This window comes from Gymnodraco acuticeps, unplaced genomic scaffold (assembly GCF_902827175.1).
Source record: "Gymnodraco acuticeps unplaced genomic scaffold, fGymAcu1.1, whole genome shotgun sequence".
NCBI classification, from domain to species: domain Eukaryota; kingdom Metazoa; phylum Chordata; class Actinopteri; order Perciformes; family Bathydraconidae; genus Gymnodraco; species Gymnodraco acuticeps.
In genome coordinates this window covers 6,615,806-6,630,153 of record NW_022990271.1, presented here as the reverse complement: position 1 = coordinate 6,630,153, position 14,348 = coordinate 6,615,806, and the positions used below count along the sequence as shown (strand labels likewise).

The following is a 14,348-nucleotide window of genomic DNA, read 5'->3' as shown; positions in this document are numbered from 1 at the left end:
GTTAGACTTATTCTATTCTTCAAGATAATAATGAATTCAGAGTGCCAGTAGCTAAACTACAGGCTGGATGAACGAATATATTCAAATTGTTTTGATCAAAGAATGATGTAACCCACAGAGCAGCAGGATCTCCTGGCCCTCAGGTCAGTGTTCAAAGATTCAAAGGTTTTATTGTCATATGCGCAGTAGCTACAGTGCATAGTTATGGCAAGGAACATTTTAAATCGCAGGCTCCTCCAACAGTGCAACATAAATATATATAAGACATACAACAATACAAATAGTGCAAAAAGAAATAGTATTGATATAAAATAGTGCAGGTAAATGAGTAAAAGTAAGAAGTAAACTATACACATGTAGAACATAATAAATGAGCTAAAAACTGCATTTAAATGAAATACTCTGTGGTTTATTGTAATAATAAATAAATATGACAAATAAATATGTATTGGCCAATGGCCAATGAGTTAAAATGTATTAAAAGAACACTTTAAAACATTATTATATCTGATTACGCTAAACAATTTATATACTAAGACTTAAGAAGCCAAAATAAACAATTAAGATAATTTAAAGCTAAGATTCTGCCGCTGTTTTTCCCACCCATTTTATGAGTACCTGAACGCACCCCTGTCTCTGTGTGCGCGTTCACGCAGAGGCTCAGCGCGTCCCAGTCATGTGACAGCAGCTAACCACGCATGCGCAAAGAAAATACAAGATGGCGGAGAGTGCGGAACTGAAGGTAAGGCGCAGCCTGAAATCGTTGTAATTTTACTCGGTTACTAAGCGCTTGGTTGTCAAGTCCTAACGCCCGACAGTCATTTTTAGCATTAAGGTAATGAAATGTTGTCATATTGTATTTCTTACCGCTCAAATGCAGGAGCAACTTTCTTGTATCGACGAGCATGTTTATGTTGATATTGACTCTCGCTGCTGAGAACCGTTTTGTGAGCAGCGGCTGGCTGAGCGGCTTTCACTTTAAAACATCCTCTGTGTGCTCTTTAACCCCGGAGACAGGCACTCACCTCCGGGCAGCATCCCCGCCTCTGTCCGGTGTTTGGGTTATATATATTTGAGAGGGAAAGTCTTGAGCTGCAGAGTATTTTGTCCCGCTGATAATGTGCAGACTGTGTTTGAATGTGACAGCGGCTTGGTGTTTTAAAGCATGCACACATGGACGGATACTGCTTACTTGGGATGTGCATGGTTATAAAGTTTATAAAGACAGAGGTAGACTGTCTGCAGCTGCAGTAACGTCACCTGGTCTGCACTTTACCTGTTGATACAATTAACTCTGTATAACGGTGCCCTCCACGCACCGTTATACAGAGTACACTCAGGGGGGAGAGAAGCCCTTTACTTTTACTCTCTTACTCTTTGTCCTCTTTAAACAGTGTTTTATTTATTTTTCAACAATAATAAGTCAAATAGAAATACATTATTGGAAAACCTTACTGTGGGAAAAAAGCTAAAACAATAAAATGGTACAAATATTTGGTAAAAGTCAATATTTGTTTATCCTCTCGAGAAAAAGATAAAACAATAAATTGGTGCAAATATTTGGATACAAGCTAAATAATTACACATATATACCTCAGCCCCTTGCTTGTGTTAAAATACTTGTATTATGTTTCAAATTAAGTGAATACATGGTAGTGAATAAGCAGTGGTGTAAAAACTACAATATTTTCTTCCAGAATGTTATGAAGCAATAATATAAACTTGCATAGAATTGAAATACCGGAGTACAGTACAAGTACCTCAATTATATTAAAATGCAATACTTGTCATGTTGTATAAACTTGTATTGAATAACTTTGCACCACTGAATATTCATCACTGATGCACCCTGCCTTTAACATGATTATGTTGTCTCTGTAGCAACACTTTAACACTGTTTAAATTTAGCCTTATGAAGCAGAGTTGGAACATATCTAGCAGTTATTGATCACAGTCTTGAGCTATTTTTAGACTTTCCCCCGCTGTGTTTCCACTGCCTGGCTCTGTGGATCTATACGTGCTCCTTTGTGCCAGCTGCTGTTCGTCTGCACACTGTAATGAAGCCTCGCCTGCTTTGAACAGCCAGATGTGGTCCTACTAAAGGCTTTCGTTGATTTAACTAAGTGATATTCTCTATGTAGAAGGCTTCTTAAACTTCTACATTTGCTTGCTTTTTCATTTTCTTAATGTAAAATGAACACTTGGGGCTGCTGACAACAGACACAAATGTTCAATATCTTTATGTCAGATAAAAGTGATATGCCCACAAATCTAAATCTATTTTGTCTGACAAAACCCAAAATAAACGTGGGGATTTTAAACAGCTATTTCATTGCCAAAGTTATTTCATGATGATTTCAGCTCTGAGGATGGAGGGGTTTTTGTGGTTATGCTCTTTAGAATGATCAGAAGAATTGGTGCCTTGCTTAAGGCCGGACACTTTCATCCTCCATGAATTTTAACCTAGCACTGTGATGCAGTATTGATGAACTACTGAGGAAGCTTTTATAGATGCAGATGTTTTAATTCACCCAACTGTATACAACCACTGTAGACGAGGATAACATCAACAGCTGGTCTGAAGTCTTTGTTTAAAAACAAGTGAGGTTCCCTTCAGTTGTGATTCAATGCTGATTGATTTGGCTCTTTCTTGCTGTCTTTAAGTTTTATAACAAGAGTCAGTTACTTACAAAATTCCTGTCAAAATCCCCCTTCTGAAAATATATTTGTCTTGGTTGTAGGTAGAAATATTTCAAACCCGACATAACTCTTGAGGAAAGAATAATATGAAACTGTCAAATATGGGAAGCAGCTAAACCTTTTCTGTTACATTTGTTTTTACAAAACCAAAATGCTCAGAGACTTCAACCCTGTGCACTTACCATATAGTATTATCTTCAATGGTGTCTAATTTCTAAGAGAATATTACAAGCTTGTGAATATCGATCATAAATTCCCACATGTGTTAAATTCGCTTTGTTTACTTGGAGCAGGTGAGAGGTGATGGCCACTTATTTTGGTGTCATTAGTTTTAAACCAAAAGTACTCTGGGTAATTTTTTGTGTCATTAGTACTAGTAGTATAATTTTATCGTCCAGGTTCTCAAATAATGTGCTAGTATTATCCAAGCCCCCAAAAAGTGCGCCGGACTCTGAGGAAAATATTCGTTGTGGCCAAACGGCAGTACTACACTTCCGTATCAGTCGCTGGGCCCGGAAATACTTTTTCTCATTGACTAACATGGGGAAAGATACGTCTGTAAATCGTTGGATAATTTTTTTTAAACTAAATAATAAACTACCCAGTATGAACATTGTATAGCCCTTATTAAAAACATTCGGTCCTCAAGTTGTAAAATGTGCTAATAACGTTATTCTGAGAGTTATTTTCCTCTGCATTATGAACGCGCATCTACATCCATGGATATAACCGATCTAACCCACAGGACCGCGCCGCCCGGCACGTTCATGTGACGTGTTCCGTACTACATGAGTTTTACCTTTACCCATGGATGCACAATAAGAACGGATTATATGATTATATGAATACTTTCGTGACGTTTCGCTCTCTCAAAAGTTGGGCCATTTTGTCTTCATGCGCCAATGAGCAACTCTCATAGGAATGAACAAGGCCCCGCCTCCCACACTGTATCCAGTTCTTATTATACATCCATGGTATTATCCCACAAACCAGCAGTGACTCCTTGATGCTCTCCCCTGACTATGAGCACATTTAATGATGTTTTTAAGTATTTATGGTGCAGGGCATCTTGCATTTTCAAAGCACAGTCCGCACACTTTAAGGTGTGACAAAGCAGGGGACATGGCTCAGACAGTTCACAGGAAACCAATGATACTTTTAACACAACCGAACAATAAGTGTTTTTTATTTCGTCTTTATTTTGTACTCGTTTGCAACAGGTACATGCATGAACAAACCCTCTGACGTTTGCCATCTTCTCAAATACATTTTGTTTCATTCAATGATGCCTAGACCTCTGTGGGTGAGTACGGAGGATCCTCTCCTGAGAATTAGATTTTTTAGGTGAAAAATATAATAAATTGATTCATCTGATGGTTTGGCCTAGCATGTGACCGCTTTATTTGTTTGATTTCAGTCAAAGAAATGTTCATCCTTCAGAGTGTTGGTTAATGGCAAACTTATCAATTAATCAAGATATTCCAAAAACATAGTCCTTTGGTAAAAAATGAAAAATACCTGAAACCAAAAGTGGCGTCTTCAAATCGCTTATTTTATCTGACTCATTTTTAAAATTCCAAATATATTCAGTCAACAAAAAAAAGCAGCACATATTTGCAACTGAGAGGCTAAACATTTGTAGTATTCGTCCTTGAAACATTACTTTTTGCTTCACGTTTGTTCATGGTTGGCCTAGGCTTTGTATTATAGATTATACCCCAAATTGGTGCATCGATCTGTATGCAGTCACCTTAGATGAAAGCTGTTTGTGAATGCCTCTGATGTTACCAGCCCCTAAATGTGTCCTGTTGCATCGCATTCTGTTTGGTGGGAGTCCCGATCCGCCTCAGCCTCTTTGAACTGTCTTCTCTGTTCTGCGGAGCTGCAGCAGCTACCTGGCAGTACAAATAACTGTCTGTGCGCTGGCAGCTTATAGGTGGAGACAGTCTATTTGTAGAGCCTGTGGCTAGGTTAATCCCTAATGATACAGGCCCTCCGCTCTGCTCCCCGACATCCTTTCAACACTTGCCTATTGCTCTTGTTGTCATCGTCATTATCGCTGCAGTTAATTTTCAGTTTAAAGAGAATTAGACGTTGGAAGTGACAAAGAGTGAACCCTCTCAGCTGAGGCTGTATTTAAAGCTTACATGCATACGCAGATGTTGGCGCGTGTGTCAATCTCATACTGGAGGATTAAATGTTAGCACTCGGTGCGTTTTACGGCATCATCTCAGCCATAATGTAAAAAGTAGGGATGCACGATATTGGGTTTTTGAAACCGACACCGATACCGATAACTTCCTGCTTCTCAAGACCGATACCGATAATAAAAAATGTTTTACGCCACTAATTATTTTAACGCGATTAACGCATGTGTATTTTTTTTCCTTGGCCGCCCCGTAGTTTCAGAGCGCATCGAGTTTAAAATACCATCTACAAGCTGATGCTGACAGCCCCGCTCCTGCCGCCCGCTTGTGGCAGACCACACTTCCATGCTCACCGGCAGGCACCGACTGGCCATCTGGAGGACCGGGAGGGTGTGTGTATGTGTGGCCCGAGCGAGCGAGAGAGAGACCTTACGTGCATTGTTGTTGTTAGCATCTGGTGCTAGCTAGCTGCGCTAACGGATATAAGGAGCTGTTTAAATGAAAACAGAGGAGCGACATTTCGCCACAACTGCGCCGAGCACTTGACTTTATGCAGGAAGCCAGACAGTGGGACATTGTACGAAAAGTCAGCACACTCAGCACGGATAGTGCGCAACATGATTGCAGCGTCCAGGCAGCTCCGGTTCGAGCATATGCCTTGAGTTGCACATAGCTCCAACGCCCATACCACCGACCAGAGCCATATAATAGAAGAGTTACGACATCTCACTCCAATGGACCACTTTTTTACAGCAATAGCGGATCGTGGAGCCTCTCAATCGTTCCCCGGAAGTTAGCGCCAAGGCTAGCAGAGCTGTAGAGTTGCAGCATAATAGACCGTTCGTGACGGACTTTTAAAGGTAAGAAGAAGTTTAAAGATTTATATTGCGGATATTATCAGTACATCTGATTCAAATTAACATGTGTATTAAAGGATGTCAGTGGATTATCCCTAAATTAGTAGATTTAGGGAACGTTTACAGATAACAGATTAAGCTAGGAAACCGAAGCAAGTTAGCAACAGACGTTGAACAGCCTTTTAATTGTAAATTCCGTTCTCTTAATGTCAATTCGTCCAACGTTGTTGAATTAGAGAAGAGGGGATTGTATGCGGGGGTGGAGGGAGTTAAATATTAGATAAATATAACTTTGGTGCGTGTAAGAGTGAGTGTTTTTAGCAGAGCCATATTGTGTCCTTGTGATTATGTTGATTATTACCTGTCTGTATAATGTTGCAGCTCAGCTGATTTTGGATTGATGGCAAAGGGAGAGGGACAACACAAGGTAAGTTTAATACTACTGTTTTATATAAGTAAGCATACTAAACATGTATTCTATCACTGTATTATATAAGTAATCTTGTTAGTAACCTACTGTATGGCAGGTGGAGGGGCAGTGATGTTACAGGTGGAGGAGCAAAACGGCAAGACTGCAAACTCTCAAGACAGAGAAATCAAAGTTTGTTCTCCAGAGAAGAGGTTGATTTCACTTCAATTTTTTATTTCATATTTTCTAAAGATGTGGAAATGGCAACAAAAAAAACTTGAGAGCTGTAACCAAGACAACTGTAACAACATGAGTAGAGAGCCACCAAGGTTTTTCAAGTCCCTCTCTTACTCAATTTTGCCAACCCAAAGTTCCAGGTACATGACGGGACACCTTGCATGTTTTTGTTGTTTGCGCTCCTCTGGCTGGGTGCTGGCAGGTGGAGGGCAGTGATGTTGGCAGGTGGAGGGGCAGTGATGTTACGGGTGGAGGGGCAGTGATGTTAGCTGGGTGCTGGCAGGTGGAAGAGCAATGTTTAGTCCAAATATTTCCATTGCAACGGCTAATGGAAATGATTGCAGCTGTGGATCTGTTTTGGGGTTGCTGGATGTGGTAGCTTGGCTGCTGTTGTTCCTTTTCACCTTTTTGGATTGGCTCTTGCTTCCAAAATGGCCATCTTTTAATTTAATTTTTTTTCTGTCATTTCTGATTTGTTTGGCCTCAATTCTCAGCCTCAGCCGTATGAATCTTTTTACGAGTTTTTGTTGTACTCCACAGCATGACGGAAGCCTGCTGGAGAGGGCCTGAGCTTCTTTCTCCAAGACACCCACTGCGTTGGGGAGCTGCATGAGGGAGGAACCAGTCTTGGTCCTAAATAGTTCCTCAATTTGGTGAATGACGTCAAAGGCTTCTTGGGAGGGACGACAAAGAGCACCTGCCTCATCCCTTCTTCCCTCAATCTTTGAGACTAATGTAGAAGACATGGCACTGTAAATGTTCGAACATTTTAAATATTATACCACTTAAAAATAACAAATATTACTTTTGTTACTAAGAGTTCATACTTATTATACCTGTGTCACCTTTCACACTATAGCTGTGATCATGAGCTATGGGCTTTGTAGATACAGGTCCCGAGGTGAATCGTGGTGCAGGGGCCCTTCTCTTTTTGACCACAGGGCGATGCACGAAGATGGTGGGTATAGCCTCTGCTCTCAGCCTAGTCTTGCCCTTTTTTGTCTTGACAAACTGGTCTGCATCAAAATGTGCCTGCGGAGTGACTTGAGGTTACTTCACACACAGAATAACTGTGTCTGAATCTTGTCTACCCACATACATATTCCATAGTGGTTGAATACACAGTATTAGGAAACACTTTATACTTACTGGACATGTTATACTCATTACATACTGTATATAAAATATGACCAAGAATGTGAGACAACTTTATAGAAATTCATATCACATCTGTTATTGATGCCATTTGTCATACTTTGTTAAACTCACAAATAATAAAGTTCTATAACTTCAGTTGGGAACAAAGACCACACCTTATCTCCCCAAGGCAATTTCCCATCCAATAGGTGTGCTATATAGGTGTGTATAACCAGGGCTGCACATAACTGGTGCGCAGGTGCGCATGCGCACCTCCGCCAAAAAAAGAGCACCGGGTCATTTGAAACAAAGCGCATTTGCGTACCAACATTGAGAGAGAAAATAGAGGAGAGATGAGAGAGAGAGAGAAGAGAGAGAGAGAGAAAGATATTTGCGAGTTGCATACATGTATGAACCATGATATGAACTCAGGGTCGGTCCGTAGCACTGGCTAGATGTTCGCCTAGGGCGCCAGATCTGTGGAGGCGCTGCGCTGGCAGTTCTGGGAGGGAAAAAAACATTTTGACCGTCGGGGCTCATCCTAATTTTCGGCCTTGATGTAACAATATTCATAATTAAGTCAATGTAACACCCTTTTCACCCCGGTTACACGTTTCATTTGCCCTGTACGATGGGCGCTGTAAGTGATGAAAATGGGGGATGTTGGCTTATCTGGCGCCCGCAGCTCACAGCCAAAATGCGAGTGAGCGAGGGAGGGTGCACCGGTACCAGCGCTGTTGTTATTAGAATCTGGTGCCGTGCTAGCTGCTCTAACGGATATAAGAAGAAGATGTTTCTACAATAATGTGGAGGGAGAGTCCTCTCCATTCAGACTGATAACTACAGCTCAGTGAGGTCAAGTCTAAGTTCAAACGGTTTGGTCGCAATTTATGTAAACACATATTTCCAAGGCACTCCTTTATAATTATTGGGATAAACAGGTTTTAAATCATTCCAATGTATACTATAGGACAGTAACCAAAAATATCCTTTAAAACTGGAGAGATAAAAAAAAATGCATAAATAAATGTTAAGGTAAAATAAGATATGAATAAACAACACAAATAAAATAAGTTACATTCATTTGTTATTGGCTATGGTAGGTTATTGGTTATGTTCACATACTTATTTGATTACATCCACTTGTCTAAGATGACAACAGAGACTTTCGACCCAAAACCAGCTGATGACTTGTGGATGCAAGCAGCTAATCGCAGACTCAACCAGAGAGAAAGAAGTAGGCCTACATCATCAGCTACCATGTCTGACAGAGAGGAAGACAGTGAGGAGAACAGTCAGGAGGGTAGTGATGACAGCTTGTAGGATTACTGCTCGTGCTAATGTTGTCTTGTGTTCACCTCTGCATGTGTGTCCAGTGCCGTGTGTCTGGCAAATAAAGTCAAGACCCCCTCAAAAGTTACGGTTTATTTCATTTTAAGGATGAGCACCAAGCAACATCTCCAGGTGCTCCTTTGAGAACCAGGGCAAAAAAGTTATGTGCACCCCTGTGTATAACCCTTTCTCCTGTCTGTTTATCCCTCTTTCAGCACAAGAACCAGAGGGGGATTCAATGGAGCCTGAATACCTGCACTGAGACCCTCACATTACATTACATTGCATTTAGCTGACGCTTTTATCCAAAGCGACTTACAATAAGTACATTCCACCAGGAAGACACAAACTTGAAGAAAACAGAATCATATAAGTACATCAGGTTTCATAGAGCCAAACATTTCAAGTGCTACTCAACTGGCTTTAGGTAAGCCAGTCCTTTATTAGTATAAAAGTGCTTCGTTAATAGTTCTAACGCTCGAAGTGGAGTCGAAAGAGATGAGTTTTCAGTTTGCGCCGGAAGATGTGCAAGCTATCTGCCGTCCTGATGTCAATGGGGAGCTCATTCCACCATCTTGGAGCCAGGACAGCAAACCCACGTGTTTTTGTGGGTCTCACCCTGCACCCTGAGTCTCAACTCTGTGTTTTTCAAGCCTTTCCCTGTTTTTTTGTATTAAACAAAACATTAAGCTTTCCCAATGGTGTGGTTTTCGTTTTGTGAAAAAGTGCAAATGCAGTGTTTGTATATAATTACCTCACATATTTTGTTGCTGTTGGTCGTGAAATTGCTCCTGCTGACTTGAGCCAGCCATTTTTTCCTCCACTCTGTGTCAGTGGGGAAGCTGGACATTCGTACTCCTTTCTCGGAGCGATTTGAGCATCCCCAGGCAGCACAGCAAACCATGGTGGCGACTGGGAGGCAGCACAGCAAACCAGGACAACATGGAGGAAAAGGCACAGACAGACTGCATGATATGCTATTCAATGTTTATTGAATTCCATGTATTTGCAATGGATGTTCCTAAAACAACACATTTAACATCATCATCATCATATGCTGCTGCTAGTCCTTTGATAGTCACCTGTCGGTCTCCTGTCCTTTCTGAAAGCCATAAAGATGACATTAGTCATTTAGATAACTTGTGTCCTCAATTACCATGGTTACTGAAACTACCATGACTTTAAGAAAATGGTAGACATTAATCTAATCTGAATTTTAAAGCATTACTTTAGATCCCCTCCCTCTAAATATATCAAACATTAGAAAGTGATGCTCCTGACTACCATACAAGTTTAAGTAGATAATATTGGTTTTAAAGAATTCAAAGCTATAAATAAACAGCAACAGGCTCTTTAACCAAGGCACTGTTAGCCTAACATGTAAACTAGTTGTCCACACTAATCCTAATATTATCACTTAATATTAGCAAATTCTATTTTATTTTTTAAAACATATTGATGTAAATACATACGCATATCGATTTGTTGTATAAATATTGCAAATCAAAACCTTTATTCACTAATAATTACCAAAAATCGTAGTTCTATCTCCTGTTATCAATGCATTCACATTGCCCGGCATGAACTTCCGGGGAACGATCCTCTTCTACATGAACCACGTGACGATAACCGTTTTTGGACTTCCGTTGTCGTAACTCTTCTATTATATGGCTCTGCCACCGACGACATGTTTGTTTACTGTCCTGGCTTCACGGCCGCACACCATTTACGTCACAGCCAGGCATGAGTTAGGGAGCACTGGATTTGTGAAGAACTCCCCTCTTCCTAAACCACTAATACCACAGTACTGGCAAAACGGGAGGAGCCGAGTGAAACACAAGCGCACCCCATCCCAATCCACCCACACCGCAGTATTTTTTCTTTTTTTTTACCCAAAAAATATATTGTATATTATCGGGGCTATTAATACTGGTATCGGGTTTATCGGGATGACGGGATGACGTCATAATTCCTAATATCGGACCGATAATTATCGGGCCGATAATTATCGTGCATCCCTAGTAAAAAGCCAAATGGTGATCGTGGATGTAGGATGAAACACAATACAGATGTTGCATGTCTCGTCTCTCACAGAGATGTCAGAGGCGTTTAGCGTTGAATCAGCTGTTGTAGAGAGTTATTGCCATTTCCTTGTTCTAAGCATTAAGGGACAGATATCAGACGGGCTGCCAGATAAAGACATAGAACGTACTTTGATCCTTCAGGCTGCATTACAGACTGTACATTCTGTATGTTCAGGGAAAGCAGCATGAAAGCTCTCTCTATTGTCAGCTTTCTTTTGCCCTGTGAGAGCACTTGGTGTCTGCAGCCATCAACTTGGGCCAGGCTCTCGGTGAGATTGCAGCTTTCTCTTAACTCCCGTGGTGATTTTGTTACACAGTCCTGTTGCCGTGGTAACATGTCACATTTGAGACCGACATGGGTAGGTAGCAGTTTGGCGCTCAACGTGCGTTTCCGACTGGAGGAAGAAAGGCCGGCTTTTCACTGGACACCTTCTTGGCAGATATTTTAGGTTTTTTAGATGTTGGTCTATCAGAAAGATTTTGCTGTGAATCTGAAATAAATAAAAAATATAATGTCAAGTTATTTCTCCATCCTGCTGCAGGCTTTAAAAGTGTGACTCCCTCCAATTTAGTTGAATTTGGTCTGTTGAGATGCATCAAGATGAGCTGTGGTTGAGTGCATTATGTTAGACGTTGTTCTGGCCTGATAACACTTATTCCACAGGTTTCCCAAATAGTTAGACAGTTCAATTCATGTTCCCTCTTTAGATGTTTTTTTCTTACTTTATAGGTAAACGAAAGCAGGCTGTGTCATCAATGAGAAGAAATAAACGTGTACTCTGCAGAAGGTGTTAGTCTTTCTGGGCCAATAACTTCCTCTCTCATGTCTGTTTAACATCATGACACCTGCAGGGGGAATACAGCCAGCTGGTGAAGGTGTTTCTGCTGTTGGTTCCTGAACAGGCAGCTTAGAGGGTTAATGTCTAATAATAGCAGTGAGCGCAGGCAGTGGCCTCTCCAGTGACCTGTGACCCAAAGGCCTGCAGCTTAAGACACTGGTGCACCAAAGGAAGTAGCCTGGTGTGAGCGGAAGACCCCTCTGCTTTCTTTAAGAAACTGCATTTGATCTTTTACTTTGACGATACATTGAAATGACAATGTTGTGGTGATAAAGTGGGTCACCTCTTACCTGTGAAATAATGGTAGTTGATTCTGCATTCAGTGTTTTGACTGCATTAAAGACATGTTATCAGCTCTGTTATATACCAGCAGATGATTGTAGAAAACTCATCTAAAAATGCCCTTTCTTCCTCTTTCCTGTAATAATAGTGAATTGATTTCCTTAGATTGTGGTTTTATCTTTTGACTCATCGATAGGTTCAGCGTGCGCAGTGAAAGTGGATGAAATGACAGCTGCACAGTTACACATATTTGTACCAGGAGCACTATGATTTAAGATGATATTTAACAATGACACATGTTGGTAAATCTTTAAGAAATGGTGACTTTACTCAGGAGTAGTGTGCAAAACATTATTGAGTCCTAACTCACAGTCTTACTTGTCGAGCCATCATGATATTCATTATCAGTGAAAGTCTAATAAGCTCAGATTTGATAAAATACTATTCAAATCATTTTTCCTTGTCAGAAATGCTATATATTTCTTTGAAGTCATTACTCAAAATGTCCCATTGTACCCTTTTACTTGTACTTTATTACATTAATAACCAGCGCTACCTCCAATATAAAACAAAATGGATTCATCATCTTGGGTAAAACAAAGTATTAGATTGTGATGTATCATGAGGATCTTTTTTCCCTGCTTGTTAAGTTTAAATTTAGAAATATAGTTCATTTTCTTCCCATCATGCAGCTGTAGTGAGATGTGAGGCAGATTAGAAATGTAATTGGGACTTCACTCAGCACAGAGCAGCCTGGTGCTCCAAACCAGGCTGCCTACTTTCTCTGAATGAATCCTGGACAATAGTATCACAGAGAGTTTCCAGGCAGCACTAAGATGTAGCCCCACATCAGAGAGGCCACTTTGATGATAAAAAGGCATGGGTGCACTCTCCCTGCAACATGTTTGCTGCACAGCCTGCAGTCTCAGGCCACCTTATCTTTCTGGCTACTGTCTCAACAATCTCCCCTTCATCTCAGTGAGACCTCCTCCAACTCTGCAGGATTAAAAAGGTGCAGAGGGCAAGGGCAACTCGTGGGTGTCTTCCTTCTCCACTGCAGTGGGATTTTGGTGTCTACAGTCTTTATCAGCTTTTTAGCTCTCGTTCCTTCCTTTCTTCCTTCCTTCCTCTTTGAGCAAGTCAGTGATAATCAAACAGGTGTTATGCCCCCGCTCAATTGTTTGTTCTTTGCCATCACACTAGTTAGTCAGAGTGTTTCCTGCCAACTGTCTTTGTCCACATACTTGGCAGCAAATCTGTGTTGGTTGGTTGCTACCAGCAGGATGTACCTGCACTGTTTTGGCAGCAGATTACAAACCTTCCCTGTCATCACATCTTTGTGCCGTTCAGCATGGAAGAATATGGGCTTCAGATTCAATCTGCCCGTGGCAGGCTGGGACTAGACCTCTGAAGCCTCAGGTGTGATGGCACCGCATTAAACACGCTAATGATTAAAAGGGAAACCGTTCTGAACTCAGTCCAGCTGGGTTGCATGAACTGATCCTGATCCATATTTGAGTCCCTAACTTTTGTCTTATGTTTGATCCACAATGTGCAAAGTGATACCACAGAGGCAGGAGGGAGAGAAAACAACAGGCGAGGTATTTCAGAGTTAAGCCTGAGTCGGAGTAGCTGGAAGGGGGGATGGGAGGACAGAGAGGGGAGGAGGATGGGGAGGGAGTTGGCACTCAGTACAGAGCCCTCTAGCCGAGAGTAGGAGCTTTATATAATGGCCAGGTACTGTGCAAGCTCCCCCCCCTCCATCCGCCTTCACAACCTCCGCACACCCACACACAAACACACACACATCCTGCAGAACCTTTGCAGAAACTGCTTGGCACAACATTATTAGCCTCACCATCTCCCGGGCTCCTGGGACTCAGAAGAACTGCGTTACTGTTCACATCCTAAACCCATGCAAAGTGCAGCAGATTTGTTTCAGCTCTGCTACCCAATGTGGAGCTTAAAGGGTAACAATGCTGGTTGCTAAAAGCTGCTACTTCGGTCTGGTTCGGTGAAACAACCTGCTCCTTTGGGACTCTAGCGGAGGTTTTACATTACCTTTCCCCATTCAATCTCATGCTCGTTTAACCACTTGATCTGAATGGGTTGTCAGCTGATCTTTGTTTGTGACTCTCCATCCCGGGTTCAACTCAGGTCGGACACCAACTGCCTTTGGTGAACAGAGTGTGTGTTGGGGGTGGACATTTTATTTAATTATATTGACGTTTAAGCATCATTTCACAAAATGCATACTGGAGAAGAGCTAGAGACACACATGTGATTGTCTGCTTTCGGCAAACCTATTTGCCAACTTGCCACGT

The 14,348-nt window shown here is 41.4% G+C and overlaps 1 protein-coding gene across 2 annotated transcripts in view; it reads left to right on the top strand.

Annotated features, from left to right (window-relative positions):
- Nucleotides 1–690: 690 nt before the first annotated feature.
- Nucleotides 691–14,348, top strand: part of LOC117549341 (E3 SUMO-protein ligase PIAS1-like) — a 59,470-nt gene continuing 45,812 nt past the window's right edge. Inside the window, exon 1 of one of the 2 annotated variants that reach the window (XM_034221180.1) lies at nucleotides 691–742. In XM_034221180.1, coding sequence (XP_034077071.1) covers nucleotides 719–742 — 24 coding nt within the window. In that variant the 5' untranslated portion in view covers nucleotides 691–718. Of the gene's footprint in view, nucleotides 836–14,348 lie in introns of both variants that reach the window. The other variant, XM_034221181.1, reaches the window with a different exon arrangement.